Here is a 14,837-nt window from a genome sequence, read left to right as displayed (position 1 = left end):
CAAACTATTTACAGAGGTGGAAAAATCAGAATGAAATTATTCTCCTCCTGGAAAACTTCCTCATATAACTTGATTAATAGAGTTTTTCATTTTAGTGAAATAAAAGCTACCCCAGAACAGCAGAATTAGTGATTCAAATTCAGTATCTCAGGAAACACAGCTAAATTTTATAGATGGTGTCTTACAGGCCAACAAGTTTAAAAGTAGTCATTTTTTGAGATAACTATAGCTCTTGACTTAAGCAACATCTATCAAAATGGCAAAATGTTGCAAAGGCTTGGTTCTGTTCTCTTTGTAGTCAAAAGTAAATGTGCATTACTTCACCTATTCAGTATCTGTTTATTGGTTACCACTGTTTCTGGGCTGTAAATGTTGAAAATACAGTGTAAAACGAGTTTCTCATTAACTTCTCGGTTTTGTTTTTAAGTAAATATGGCTCTTCTTCCCTATTTTGAAAGAATTCACAGTTACAAATATTCTGATAGTTTGCAACAAAAAGGACTCAAAATGCATGTTAACATTAATTAGAAACTCTTTGATATGGATATGAAAATGTTATTTGGTAAACAAACATATCTACATATAAAGTGAACACAGAGAAATGATTTAGCTTAAAAATAAGGTTCATTCAAAGAAAATGATTTGCAGTGAGTTCTGTAGGGAGGGAGAGAAGTTCTAGGTTGCCGCTATTGAAAGTGAATGAGTCAGTTTGCAATGTGAAGAGGCCGGTGAGTCGACTTACACATCCAAGTGCCCTTCACGGCATGCAGGCTCTGACCCGCTGGAGTGCACACAGATTCCTGCCGCTGGCCGAGCTAGCGGCAGCTGCTCCTTCTGCTCACTGCCGCAGGGATGCCTGTAACCTGGGGATGAAAGGTTCCTTTCCCTTTGCCAGGTGCTAAAGGTTAGCTGGCAGGCAGGGCATCTCTTCGGTGTACGCAACTCCCGTATGGCTGTAAGGTTCAAAGCTGAAGTTCAACAGCAGAGCAAAAACTAGAAATTTGGGGGTTCTGAGTCACAAACTGTAGAAGAAACACCTTTTTAAGAGCTTGCTTTTGGTCCTTGAAATTCACCATATTGTCTCCCCTACCTGATTAACTGATGTTGACACAGGCTGGACAGGTACGGACACAGGCTGAGCCATGGCAGATGGTGCCTTGGAGGTTTCTTGATGCTTGGTTGCAGTTCTAACAGCGGGAGATGCTGCATTCAAGGAGGTGTCAGCTGGCTTTGGTTTGCTGTGAAATATTAACCACAAGCAAGTTCTCTAGTTGGAAGCTAGAGCTACATGTGTGTCACTTAGTGATGTTTGTCCCAATTACATGTCAACCCCAGCCTCACTTCTGGGAATGAATTCTAATTGATCTAAACTGATACACACTCCTAGGTAAACTGCATTTTATAAGAATCAGGCCGCATATCTTGCCACTCTAATCTCTCATACTTAGTTCAGTTACACCAAATGTAATAAATGGCCTGGATTAACCCCATTGTGGCTTGAAAGCTCCCTTTATCGGCTCTGAGCAGCATGAGAGCAATGGTAGTTTCTCAGAGGACAGTGCTAGTTTCTTTTTAACTGCTCCCTGAGCTTGTATGAAGATTTTAGCCTAAAAGGTAATGAAAATACCATGGTCTGCTTGGAAACAGATTCAATAATTTACTGCTGAAAAATAAAAAAAGAGAGGTATGCTTTCTGACCGCTTATCGCTTATCATGCAGTTTTGGTAGTGTACAGGTTGGCTTTCACTTCTTCAAGGTTGTTTCCATATGGAAGTAGAAGAGTTGGCCCTATTTATTTCTGTTGGTAAATAAAATAATGCAGACAATGAAGACATGGTCTTTTTATTCAGTTTGAGGTATGCACCGGCTGCTCTGGAATGTACCACAGGTGCCCCCAGGAAAGCCAGCCTTCAAACCAAAGGAAGCCTTACTCAGAGTGAACATACAGTTGTTGTGATCACTCTTTCTGTTTTGAAATTGTGACCTTTTTTGCACCTGTTTTCATATTATTTCCCTTTAATTACAGGTGTTCAGATTCATGTGATGACAGCTGGAAGCTAAGCAAAAATAAAGACACTCTGATTATACCCAAACCTGATCTTTCATAATTCTGTCATTTGAGGACAATGTCAGAGCAGCATTCTTTTTTTTCTAAGAAACACAGAACGCAATACATTACTTCACAATTTAATAAGGTAAGCAACTTAGAGATGCCACCAAGTGATCAGGATCATGGTCAACGCTACATTTGCACCTAATGAGGTGAATAAGAAATAACGTTACGTCTGAGACATTTAGAAGAGTCTGAGCTAGAACTAAGAAAAACTAATCATTTTGTCTCCAAACCTTTGAGATCTTCTTGATTTTAAGTTTTATATGAACCCCTTACATTTATCAAAGTTCATAAACCAATCCAATGTGGAGTTTTTATGACTTCGAAGTAAAAATCACCTAAGATGGGGTTTGCTGTCAGCCTGAGGTCTTCAGTGAAACACACTGCAGTGTTTTGTATTTGCATTTTAAAAGAAAATTACATTTGTGATGAGTATAACTCTCCTTAATAAATAATGGGAAAAAACAAGGTGTGTAAGTCTATCTGACTAAAATTTCCTCTTTATAGAGTACTGATGCTTTGGGGGTTGAATTAATGCATACAAAGGATTGATTATTTTAGTTTTCAACCGGTCTGACTCCTTTTCCAGTTCATAGAAAGACTTTGATTCTGAACGACTGTAGATTTTAAAAGCATAGGATTGGGTTCTGAATGCACAGGGAATGGATTTCATTTAGGAAAAATAAAATTATTTCCTAGGTTTTAGATTACATATGACACCTTTTCTTTCTTTTTATAATTAAGTAGTCTTTATACCCATCATTTCAGTTTACTCTAGTTCATATGTGTTAATTTCCTTATCGTAAATCTAAATAATCCACATATAGCCATCTTCTGCCAAAAACTTCATGACATATACCATATTTTCATGTAAGAAATTTTACTACACTGTTTTTCCAGGTCAGACACTTAAATCAGCATTTAAGTTGGGCCTAGTCAAATGGCATCTGTTTTAGTAAATTAATTTTAGTAGTTTAACCTTTAAGGTAACATATTTTTTCTTATGTTTATATTTACTATTAAAGTGTCAATTCTTAAGTTAAAGTTGAAGACACACAAGCAAACGTGTATTTGTTCCATACTATTTGTAAAGCAAACAAACAAACACACAAACAAAACCCAACCCAAACAATCCAAATAAATCCCAAACAAAAGTCTAATGTGTTGAAAGTTGCAAAATAATAATCAAAACTGAAATGTCTATGCTTGTGGGGTTTTTTAACTGTAACAAATAAGGAAGATGTAATTGATTTTAAACTTACTGATCCATTTCGTCTTTGATGATTTCACCTTCAGAGTCAGAAGAAGAGACTCCTATGAAAAAGAAAAAAAATCACTTAGCAGAGAGGTTTTTGGAGGTTATCTAGGAATGATACAAACATTTATTCAAATTTCCTCTAGAGCATTCTGAGGATATACGTTATAACACTATGCCAAAAGACAAGATGACATTGCAGTGGAAATGAACCAATGTTGCATACTGTGTAAGATGCAGAACTGCTATTGACATGAGGCAGATTTGGGATGAGGTGCAACTGAAATGAGGAAAACAGCATCCAAGAGTGAATGTACATCTGGGTCTTCCTCACATTCTCTTTAAATCCTCACATGCCACTGGTATGATTTAGTCTGTAATTGCTGTTGTGAATCAAGTAAGAACTTTTTTTTTTCTCAGACACCTGATTCTACCATTTTTTAAAAAAAAAAAGGGTGAAAAAGAAAGAGACCTGGAATCATAGCTATTATTCTCAAACTAGTGCCTTGTAGCACAGTTTGGAGAAGATACTACTCAGTTTACTAACAGCTGTCTTACTGAGACATTTTACACTTCTAATTCAGCCTTCACTGCATTTGGAATTTGCATTTTCTCTGTAGTTCCTGCCAGTGAGCATCTCCATCAGCCATGGCTTCCATCCAACATCCACTGAGTTAGGTAAAAGGAGGCCTTGGCCCCAGTCTCGAGAACCAGTAAATCCCTGCCAAGCACAGACATCTCCCATTAATGTCAGGGGCAGTGCAGATCCTAAAAAAGGATTTGTCCTTTCACTGTCAGATTAGAGATGTGAAAGAAGAATAACAGTAGAGCAAAATTAACTTTGTATTAAGTAAGGTAGGTGCTTTAATTTATGAATGGTCCCACTGTTGTCAGTGATGGTACTCATAGTATATTTCTCTGCCTGAGAGATGGAAAAAAGACAAAAAGAAAAACAAAAAAAATGCGTATTTATTTTAAATTTGTAATCCTGCTAGCACAATGGTGGATGCAGTCTAAAATTTTACCAAAAAAAGTCTTAAAAAGAAATATAATAAATAGACCTCTCTTAAGCCAAGTAGGATTTATTAAAAAGCATAAGGAGGAAGAAGAGACACCTAAATCTGCAGATATATATTCTGTTTTATTTTACAGCTTCTATTGTGCAAGTAAAATATCAAATTGCTGGCATATTTACAAAGTACCAATAATGGGTTAGGATGAAGCTATCCTATATTTAATTTGTAATAATGACTGTAGGGAAAAGGGATTAATAAGAATTAGACACAAAGTTTAGGTTCTTATATTTCTGTAATCACAGACAAAAAATACAAGGTAGCATCAGAATCTGAATATTTCTAGACTTCAGTCTTGCAGAGAGTTATATAAAATCTCTGGGAAGCAACACAATAAAATTATATATAAAGGGCAGTCACTTGTCTGAAGGGTATTTTACAGAGAAATAACAATTTTGTTAATAAAGACAAACAGTGTTAACTCCTTGCTATGCACTTTTTGTGACAAATCTATTACACAGTTAACATAAAAAATACGTAACTGTATCTTAATCCTGTATGACCAATTTCAACAACCAATTTCCACAACAATTCTAACATTACCTTCTATGTAAATCTCTGCAGAAGTGGAGTCTGTCCCATAGATGTTTGAAGCAAAGCACGAGTAACGTCCTGTATCCTCCTCAAAAGCTTCAACAATAACCAAGGAGTGTTGATCACCTGTCTGGATAATTTGGATGTCTGGTGAGTTTTCAAGCTCCTTCCCTTCACAGTACCACCTGCAAGGCAAAAAATACTGTTTATCAATGCAAACAACTTGACAACTAGAATGACAATGCTGGAAGTCTTTCTGATGATAAAATGGGTGGGGTTTAGCCTGAAGATTCTGACAGAGTACTGCAGACAAGTGTTGAATCAACAGTCATAGGAATCAAATATTTATGATTTTCATAATATTCAGTTACAGCAATAAAGCTCCTTTCTTTGCAGTATTAAACATACTAACAAACCAGTTTATGTAAATGATTCTAGCACATCTTTTTCTTTATATACAGATTGCAATAGCAGAGTAGAAGAGCTCTGAATTTGGAAGGCTATCAGTCCAGCTCTGAATTTCTCTTGAGGTACATTCAGATCTGTGTTGTGGCTTAAACTGTAGCAAAAAAACCCCAAACCAGCAACCGACTAAACAAATTTCCCTTAATTTGTGATTCCAAAGTTCACGTTGATTCAGGATGTGACTGAAATCTACTATAATGTTACTCTTTGTTTTGTCATATATTTAAGACAGTCTGCTTTTTATAAAAGATGGCATAAGCGTATCACAGGGAAAGAAGTGATCTATTACAACATAGAGGCACTTCCTTACAGGAGGGACATAGCCAGTGAGACAGCTGGACCTTGAATTCTTTTCTGCATCATATTGCTGTGTTTCTCTTTTAAACCCAGCTACACATCCAAGAATATCTTGGGCCCTTTAGAGACTTCATGCTCTCATCTAAGGCATTCCTAAGTCCCTCAGTGTTCAGAAGGGTTGTTTCAGTAGAAAATGCAGGAATCAAAGAAAAAATAAAAGCAGCACCTGAAAAGACAGCTCCATAGGATGTGTTAATAACAGTAACCATCAGCTTAACCTGAGAGCTAGTAAGAGGGGAGAGCGGGCCTGATTGCAATTGGTTGTTAATATGGAAAAGACAGAACAGAAAGAGAAAAAGCAGGTGGGTTTGCAGAACCAGATTAAAATTTAATAAGACAATCTAGGTTTTACAGAGAAGGTGTTGTACTATGTATAGGGATCCAGACTTAAATGTTTGGGATAATACTCAGGAATGCCTGTGGTTTTAGATAACTAGCTAAATTTGAAAACACAAACTAAGGTGCATTCATCTTCACCAAAACTTTTCTCATAAATGTAGACAGATATAAAACTCCACAGAAATATTTGGATTTTCTGTTTACTGCTGCTTTCTTAACAAGGTATGGTTGATTAATATGTCTTATGCATGTGTGGATGGAGGCTGTCATACTGATAACATTTTTTATTCAACTGATTTTTTAGAATGAATAATTGTTTCATCTATCTTTATGTAGTAACTTGGTAAAAGTACCTGCTAGCTTTTAAGTGCATGCAAATACTATTAAAGCAATGGCGAATGTATTTGCTATTATATATTACAGCAAATAAGATGAGTTGTAGAAAGGATAAGGATAAGTTTTTGAGTAATAAATTGTAATAATTCATATTTCCTGGCTCATACTATAAGGTACTTTGGTACATTTCCATCTCAGATAATTTAGAAAAACATTAATCAATTAATTTGTTTAACCATTCAGTTATAGTCACCTCTTGGAAGCACAACTTTTTACAAGTTCGTGCTACAAATTGAGCATGAAGAAAACCCCAAATTAATATCTTGGGAAAAAACCCTTATAAAACAGTCCATACCAATGGAAACCCAGAATTTAATAGAAGTATAATGTAGAATTGAAAAAGGAGCCTCGAAGGGACTATGAGGTATGAAGGAGTACAGATCGGGAACTTAAATGCTGATGACATAGCTAAGAAGTAAACCATGCACTATTTGTGCACCCTCAGTCCTAGCCGTCCAACATGGCTTTCTTAAAGTAGACAGGGTATTCCCCAGTCCACTTGGAGTTGCACATTAGTGTAATCCATAGCTGTACAGTCAACTGACTTGAATGTACAGCTTGGAAAGCGTACAGATCTGCCTGTTACAGAGGGAAGCTTCTGCACTGTATAATGAATCATACTGCTTAACACAATTTCCCCTTTTAGAAAGGCAAACCTTTGTAGCTAGAGAGCTAGAACTTAAAAGTCTTGGTTTGTGTCTGTATCTGCTTGCTTATCCTCTTTTATAAGCCTCCATTGTAATAAGAATTGAAAATGGGTCTAAGAAAATGACTTTTATGAATTTAACATTTCCAGTTCCAGTGGACAGTCATGTAGTAAATATCGTGTTAGAAGAGGATGCCAGCAGGGTGTAAAATGTCCCAGCTCTCTTCCCTGACATTTCACAGCTGAAGTACATCTCTTCACTAAAATACATCCACATATTTCTTGCAGGGTTTTACCAATGAGAAACTGACACTGTTTTATGCAGAGAACTTCAACCAAATTTACTCATTTCTCTTCCATTTGAGCCTTAGGGCTCTGATAGACAAGCTCTTGCAGATCTGGCAGGAGTGCTTTAAAATGCTAAAATCATGATGCTGACTTTGCTGGAGGTTTCTTGCTCTGAAGCAAGGATGGCATGTTCAGATGTGTTCCCAGGTGCAGCTGCCCCAATTCTGGTCTAGTGAAAATAGGTTTGCACCAGGACACTAGACATGTGGATCTAGGGTAACTGAACCATACAGATTCTCCTATATATCACTTTTGGTAAGTGTTAATAACCATTAAAGAAGGGACTGGGCAATCAGGAGGCTACATCTGCATCTTAAATTGCCACAGGGGTTTGCTTGAAGGGACTATTCCTCTGTCCCTCTGAAGTTCAACATGGTTCATTTGCTAGGTTTTCTACCAATCTGGTGAGCAAAATGAGTTGCTCCAAGGTGCTTTCTGTCAGTGGACAATCTGCCTAGGACAACACTTTAGGATAGCTTTCAGCAGCCATTCACGCTACTTCTCAAACCTCAATGGAACTTGTGTAAAGTGCTTCACAATACAGTGTAAACAGTGTTCTGGATATTAACCAAACCCTTACAATGTGCGGCATCTTTGGAAATTTAAGAGACAGCTGTCATCATACAAAAGGGAGTAATAACATCAGCACATATCCTAGGATGCCAGGTAAGCTAGCACATGTAAAAAGCTAAATAAGAACTTACTGAGTGTTCTGGCTCAGACTACAAGCCCACCTACCCCAGAGTGCTGTCTTGACAGTGACCAAAAGCAGACACTTATGGAAGAGTATAAGAACAGAGCGAGTATATACATATATATGCATGTATATTCATATATTACTCCGGAGTATCTCACCATTCTCTTTATCTTTTTTATCTTTTTATCTTTTATCTACCATTCTCTTTATCTTTTTTACAGGGTGTGAAGCAGCACTTAAAAATAATTTTAAAAAGACAAAATCACTGGTCTTAAAATGATTATTTACAAACTATCTCTCTTTTAAAGGATTTTACTATCACAGTGCCATTACCATTATTTTCTAGTAGATCGGGTTGTATGGTTCTTTACTAACATTTAGTTTGTAAATCCTACTTTTTATTTGTGTCATCTTTGTTTTGAAATAATTGGTTTATACTTCCATTCAAAATACATTTCCTTCAAAAATAATGATCTTTCTAGCTTCTTTTGATTGAGTGTAGTGTTCATATTCCATCGTAGTCCAGTCAGGAACCTTCAGATCCTCTAATATAAACCTCCTCAAACAGAAGGAAAAGCTACATCTATTTCAGATTTTGCCCATAATGACTTCCCCAAATCTGGTATTTTCCCCACTGAGAATTAGATACAGTGGGGGTTTTTTGACTGGCTCCCCAGAAGTGCACGATATATTTGCTTTTCTGTTCAGTAATGTCTTTATAAACATGTAGATACAGACACCATAGCTAGTAGTGGGGTCCTTGGTATCCTGAACACAAACATATAGTGCCTGGGATAAAGGAACAACTCTACCATGAGTAAACAGAAGAAACATTTAGCAGTCCCAAGGGAGAAATATGGTAATGTGCATTACAGGGTTGATTGAAAAGGTCCTTTGAAATGGATTAGTGACGTTTTTAAGTTCCAGACTAGGAAATTTTATAGGATTCCTGTGATCCCAAAGGGGGAAATTTTTTTATTCTATGTACAATACGGTTTATTGTTCTGTTGTTTTCAAGATTTGCAATTGATGATAATTGGCAATGGTCACATTTTCAGGAGAGAAGACCTAAGGTTCATGCACAGTTGTATGACTACAAGCACAAATTGGGTATATGAATGCACAAGTCGCCTTTTAGGTGTGTAATTCATGTAGGCAACTGTGTACTTTGGCAGCTGAGTCATGGCACTTACTCATGTCTTTTTATATACCCACCTCATGCTTCTTCCTTATAATGTAGTCTTGTTTTAGCATGTTAGCTTTAGCAGATATGAAAAACTATTAAAGAGAGTATGTGTGTTCTAGAATTTGATCTCATTTTCAGCAGCATCTTTTCAGAACATTAAAATAACTTCTGTAGTACACACACTCAAATGTGGCTCCTCACTGCTTTATGTGACACATAAAGCAAAACATATTACACAAAATGCTGTGACATGATCACCGGTAAGTTACAAGAACTCTGTGTTCCTACTGACCAGCTTTTCCAATTAACATGTTATGTTTCTGTAGACAAAGTCTGTATTGCATGCCTTTGTGAGGCAAAATCCTAATTTCCTATAAGCAAAATTAAATACACCATGTAAGCTAATTCTTCCAGTTGTTTTAGTAGTATGTGAGTAGTATATTTCTTTAGTAGACTCTGACAGTGAAGCAGGACTGAGTTAATTCTTTTCTTTGCAGTTATTTTTTTCCTTTGACTAGTCCAAGATTTGCAGTATAAGTGATTTACAACTTCAGGAATAAACTTCTGTTTCAAAGCTGTGTTTAGTTCTCCTATACAGTGGGTTCTTTAGTCACTATTTTCACCATAATGCTAAAGTATTTTGAGATTAAGACAAGAAAAAGAGCATGCTACATGTATGTTATCTCTTTGCAATGCTTATAAATGAAAATCAATTCTGGCTTGTGAAATTAAGCTTTACGTAAATCTTTGGTATGGCCATATCTACCCCTTGCTTATTAACATTTTATTTTATTCTTAACATCAAAAAGTTGTACGTGGTAGCAATGAAATGTCAGTTCCAAGGGGAGTTCTGACATTGAGATACGTGGCATGACTGAAGTAGCAATACTCTCTGTCACTGACATTTCATTCCTGCCATGAATTGTAATGATAGCTTCATCATACAAAGCAGGTTCACTTTAAGCACAAGCAGTGTCATCCGCTGTGCCAAATTCATCCTAGGTCTTAATCCATTGACTTGATTGGAGTTGCATGTGAGAGAAGTTTAGCGCTCTAGACTTTGAGCACTAAAACAGATAAATGTTTGCATTTGGCAGTCAGGAAATAAAATCTTAATCAATCTTAAGTGACTTCAGTGTCTAAAAATCTGTGATTAGTTGCAGATCTAGTCTCCTTAAACAAAGCAGCACTAAAATGCACTTTTTAAGCTTTGTATGCCTATGTTAAAGAATGTTTTCATGGAAACCTTATGACATACAGCCTGTTTTTAGAACATCAAATCCTCATGACACTTCCAGGATAGCTGTGTATGCCAAACCATGCAATGTGATTCATAAGTAAAATTAACCTAGGAGTGATGTGCCAAACAGTTTGGAAAAATGTGAGCACCTCTGAACTTGAGGGAATAAGGAGTGCTTTCCTCACAGTCACACCTATCATTACTCATACAGATACAGAGCTGTAGAAGGAAGCATGAAAAGGAGGTCACCAAAACCTTTAGCCTTCCATATACTTATACTTCAAATCAGCTCCCAGTTTCTTCTCTTGCTCCACCATCCAATTTTCTGTCCCTCAATGAGCCCTCATATATGCCAGCTAGTTACCTACCAAGCCTGTAAATTATACTGTTTTATTATTGCCAATGATATTTTGACCCTGATCCGTCACGAATGTCATTTACACCATGTTTTACATCATCAATTTTATTTTGTACCGTCTTGCTTTCAAACATGGTATCTGTCCATCATATTTTCCAATCCTTTCCATTCCTGTGATCAGCTTCTTTCTAAATCTCCTGTCTCTAATTTGTCTCTTATAATCCCCATTACATCAGTTTAACTGTCTGATTACTCCTAGTGTTGACTGAGAAGCTACATTACAGAGCTTGTTGAATCTTGTTCTTGTTTCACAATGCTATGGGTTCCCACAGTACCACCTCTATATTGTAAGTGTGTATATTGTAAGCATTACAAGTAACTTGGGATTCCTTTCTCTGGTTAGGAAGTCCATTTTAAGTGAAAGGCAAGCATGCATTAGCACACGTATGTCCAAATGAAGCTTGTTTACTGAATGTGGTCATTGAGCTAAGTTGAAGGAAGAAGAAATCATGCCTTAAAGCCAGTCCACGTTAAGCTTGCTTTCATCAGTTGCCACCTTGCCATTTAGTCCTTTCCTGGGACTACTGATTTTTGTATCTCTCTTGCTTATCTATTAGAATTCTGCTCTCCTTGCCTAGCTTCACAGATGCTGAACTAGCTCACCACAAACCTTAGAAAACTGTTACTCTCAAAGCAAGGTTGCGAGTTCTGAGCCCAGTTCTGGACACAGTTCCACAACAATGAACAAAAAGACACTTCCTTCACTATTTTGAAAGCTTTGCACAGCGGATCAAAGACAAGCAGTATTTTTAGTGGAAAAAACCTGCATTCTCATGGTGCCCATGATTAATGGAACACATAACCCAAAGTACATTGTATTTTCTGATTTCCTCATGCTGTAGCAGTGACTAAAAAGGCCATGATCACTGGAAGCACATGAATATTTATTGCTCAGGCAAGTGAATTTTTTTACACCCTTTCTTAGTGTTACTCCTACACATTGGTGGAGTTGAAAGAATCTTGGATGAACAAGATGAAAGTTTTGTTAACAAATGGTTATGATCAGGAAACGCTGTTCAGGCAGCTAGCATTCCCACCTTTCTCCTTAATACAGCATGTACATACACATACACACACAAAAACACAAGGGGAGAGAGACTTCAAACTTATGCCCTTGTGATTTATCTTTTATTTGTTAGTTTAAATTGTGAAACTCAAAGCACTACCTGATCTTTTTTTTGAGCTTGACTGCTTGGGTCTGATTTTCCCTATCTTTCTTCCTGTTCCTACTTCCCTTGGCCTTGGGGCACCAGCATGTGATTTCTGGACTTCTGTGTTAGCTCCTCCTGATCTGGCTACCAGCATGAGTCAGTAAACCAAGTGTGCATTTCTGTTCCAAGCAGTACAGTGCCGGACAGCAATGGATTATCATTGGAAGAGTCTGGTGGATGCTTATTCTGTAAAATTACTATTTAAAATAAACAAAATGAAATGCTGAAATAGAAATTTCAATGGCAAAGCTTCAGCTTTGCTAGGACTAAAATAGACCCAAGTTACAAAGATACCTGTCATCCAATTCTGTGGAATCAAGTGGTCCCTGAATTGGGTGCATAGGCATCCTGGCCATCCCTGGATACTCCATGGGATGAGTCATTGTTCCTGGGTTCTCTGATCTGCCCTTGCGAGGCTTCAGTGACTTTATAGTGTCAGCTTCTAATTCAGATATTGTTAAATGCCTAAACTTAAATGGCATGAACACCTTGTCAGTTTTGTGTATGTGACAATGGTGTGGGCATGATGGGCTGTTTTAAGGATGATGTTGTGGCCTTCTGGAGAAATACATAAAATTCACGTTGTGTGCCAGAGTCTATGTCTATAAACAAGCAATTCAGTGTTCACCTTTTCTGAATACAAAGAAAGCCAGACTGAGTTTGTGTACAGGTCTATATACATAAGAGAAGATTATGTCAGTTGTTTTCTTTGTATTATAATATATGAATGATGAGAAAAAGATAACTAACATTTCTCACTAAGGAGTTTGCACTTTCTTTTAATTATGGAAGTACAGTATTTAAAAACAGTTCTCTAAAATTCAAAGAAATAATGTGTCCCAAAATATGTTGTCTTAAAATGTAAGCAACCTTTTGTATGATTTAAAGAAAGCCATTTTTTTTTCTTAATCGATTTTAATAACCAAGATCAAGAGACTTCTGCTACAGATTACTGAAACATATGCATCAAAATGTCTGGAAAGAGTAAGGCATACACCTACTGTTACAGAAACACAAAATTACAAGTGCAGAATATGTTTACCTGACTTCAGGTGCTGGGATTCCTACCACAATGCAGTCCAATTGCACTTTGGTTCCTTCAGGAACTTCCCTGCTCTTCAATTTTTGAGTAAAGCGTGGTGGTTGTCCAATAGGTTCATCAGAGTATACAGATGCAGATTCTGACTCTGTTTTTACCTCTGCGCTTGTTAATTGATTGATAGATTCCAAGTTTGCCGCCTGTTGATCATCTGTTTGTTCAAATGTTTGCTCTGCTTTGTTTTCCAAGTCTTGAGGTACTGGAATGGAAAGCCTTTCTCTGTTTTCTGATGTGCTAGATAGGCTAGAGCTACCTTTTTGAGCAGGCTTATTCTTAGAATCAGTTTTGCTCCGGTAGTTTTTGCATGTTCGGGGTCTTATTCTTTCAGAGTTGTGAGCTTTGAAAAGTGATGAGAGCTCCTCAATAAAATCTGCAGCCTTGTTTAGGAATTCCTTTTTGGATTCTGATTCAGAAGGGAGGTGGTGTTTCTTTAGATCCTGAGAGCTCCCTTTGGAGCCCTTTGAATTTCTGACATGGTCCTGACAAAAGTTTGAGTGCAGACCATTGTCTGATGTTTTCAGAGCTGTAGACTGGGCCATTTGTTTGTGTTTTCCTGTGTTTTTCAGCTGATCTGGGGGATGCTGGAGCTCATCCTGTTTAGTTTCCAGCGGATTCTGATCAATAGCTTGTCTTGCCAAGTTTACACTTTCATCTAGCTCTTCTTGGCTCAAAAAGGCGGAGAGGTCTGGAAGGTCATCTTGGGCAGCTACCTCATCTAAATCACCAGAAGCATTGCCATAATGGAAATTATGAGAAGCTGGTTCTGATCTGCTTCTTTCACTCTTCCCTTGATGTTTAGTTTCAGCTAAATAACTTTCTCTCAGAAGTTGAGATATTGAAGTTGAGGATTCTAAACTGTCGTCTTGCATGCTGCCAACAAAAAGGACAAATAGGACCATACCTTATCAATAGCAAATTTTTTGATTGCACACAATTACAGGCTTCTGAAAAGCAGAACACAGCATTTTCAAAGTGCATCTGTGTGCTGAATATTAACTTGTAAGTATGGCCTTGTTTGAAAGGCCTGCTTCTGTACGTACTGCCAGAGACTATTGGCTTTACCCAGTAGAGTCCATCTTTTATTACTTTCTTCCATTGGTAGCCTTACATAGCTAAAGCAACTGCAAGTGTGGTAATTTATACTTCATTCCAGGCAAAACTTCAGAGCTATTAACAGAGTTTCAATGTCAAATCTTTATCATTGCTGATGTGCATTTCTCAGCTAAGAAACAACCTCATCAGATAGATAGATTAAATGCTGGGTATTTCAAGGACTGAAAGTTGTGAGAGAATAACAGTACTTTTAAATTAAGTAAATTTAGCTTGAAAGACACTGAGGTAGTAAATGAACCCTCAAAAGCATTTGAGGGATAAGAGGAGGAAGGAGAAGGGGAGAGAAGAACAAAAATATTATATAATGAAACTTTTTCATTTAAAATTCTTAAAGATACTACATTGTA

At 37.1% G+C, this 14,837-nt stretch overlaps 1 protein-coding gene across 7 annotated transcripts in view; it reads right to left on the bottom strand.

The window, feature by feature from the left end:
* MYPN (myopalladin) overlaps positions 1 to 14,837 on the bottom strand; it is a 73,064-nt gene that overhangs the window by 34,507 nt on the left and 23,720 nt on the right. For 6 of the 7 annotated variants that reach the window (XR_008577830.1, XR_008577829.1, XM_054831048.1 and 3 more), the window contains 4 exons: positions 13,321 to 14,247; positions 4,985 to 5,160; positions 3,376 to 3,427; positions 1,091 to 1,238 (listed from right to left, as the gene is read on the bottom strand). Coding sequence is in view for 5 of the 7 variants with exons in the window: in XM_054831048.1 (XP_054687023.1) it covers positions 1,091 to 1,238; positions 3,376 to 3,427; positions 4,985 to 5,160; positions 13,321 to 14,246 (1,302 nt within the window). In the remaining 2 variants the exon portion in view is untranslated. The remainder of the gene's footprint in view (positions 1 to 1,090; positions 1,239 to 3,375; positions 3,428 to 4,984; positions 5,161 to 13,320; positions 14,248 to 14,837) is intronic. The other variant, XM_054831053.1, reaches the window with a different exon arrangement.

The sequence above is a fragment of the Grus americana genome, chromosome 7 (assembly GCF_028858705.1).
Source record: "Grus americana isolate bGruAme1 chromosome 7, bGruAme1.mat, whole genome shotgun sequence".
NCBI lineage: Eukaryota > Metazoa > Chordata > Aves > Gruiformes > Gruidae > Grus > Grus americana.
Note: the sequence above shows the minus strand (reverse complement) of the source record. Positions and strands in the feature narration are given on the sequence as shown.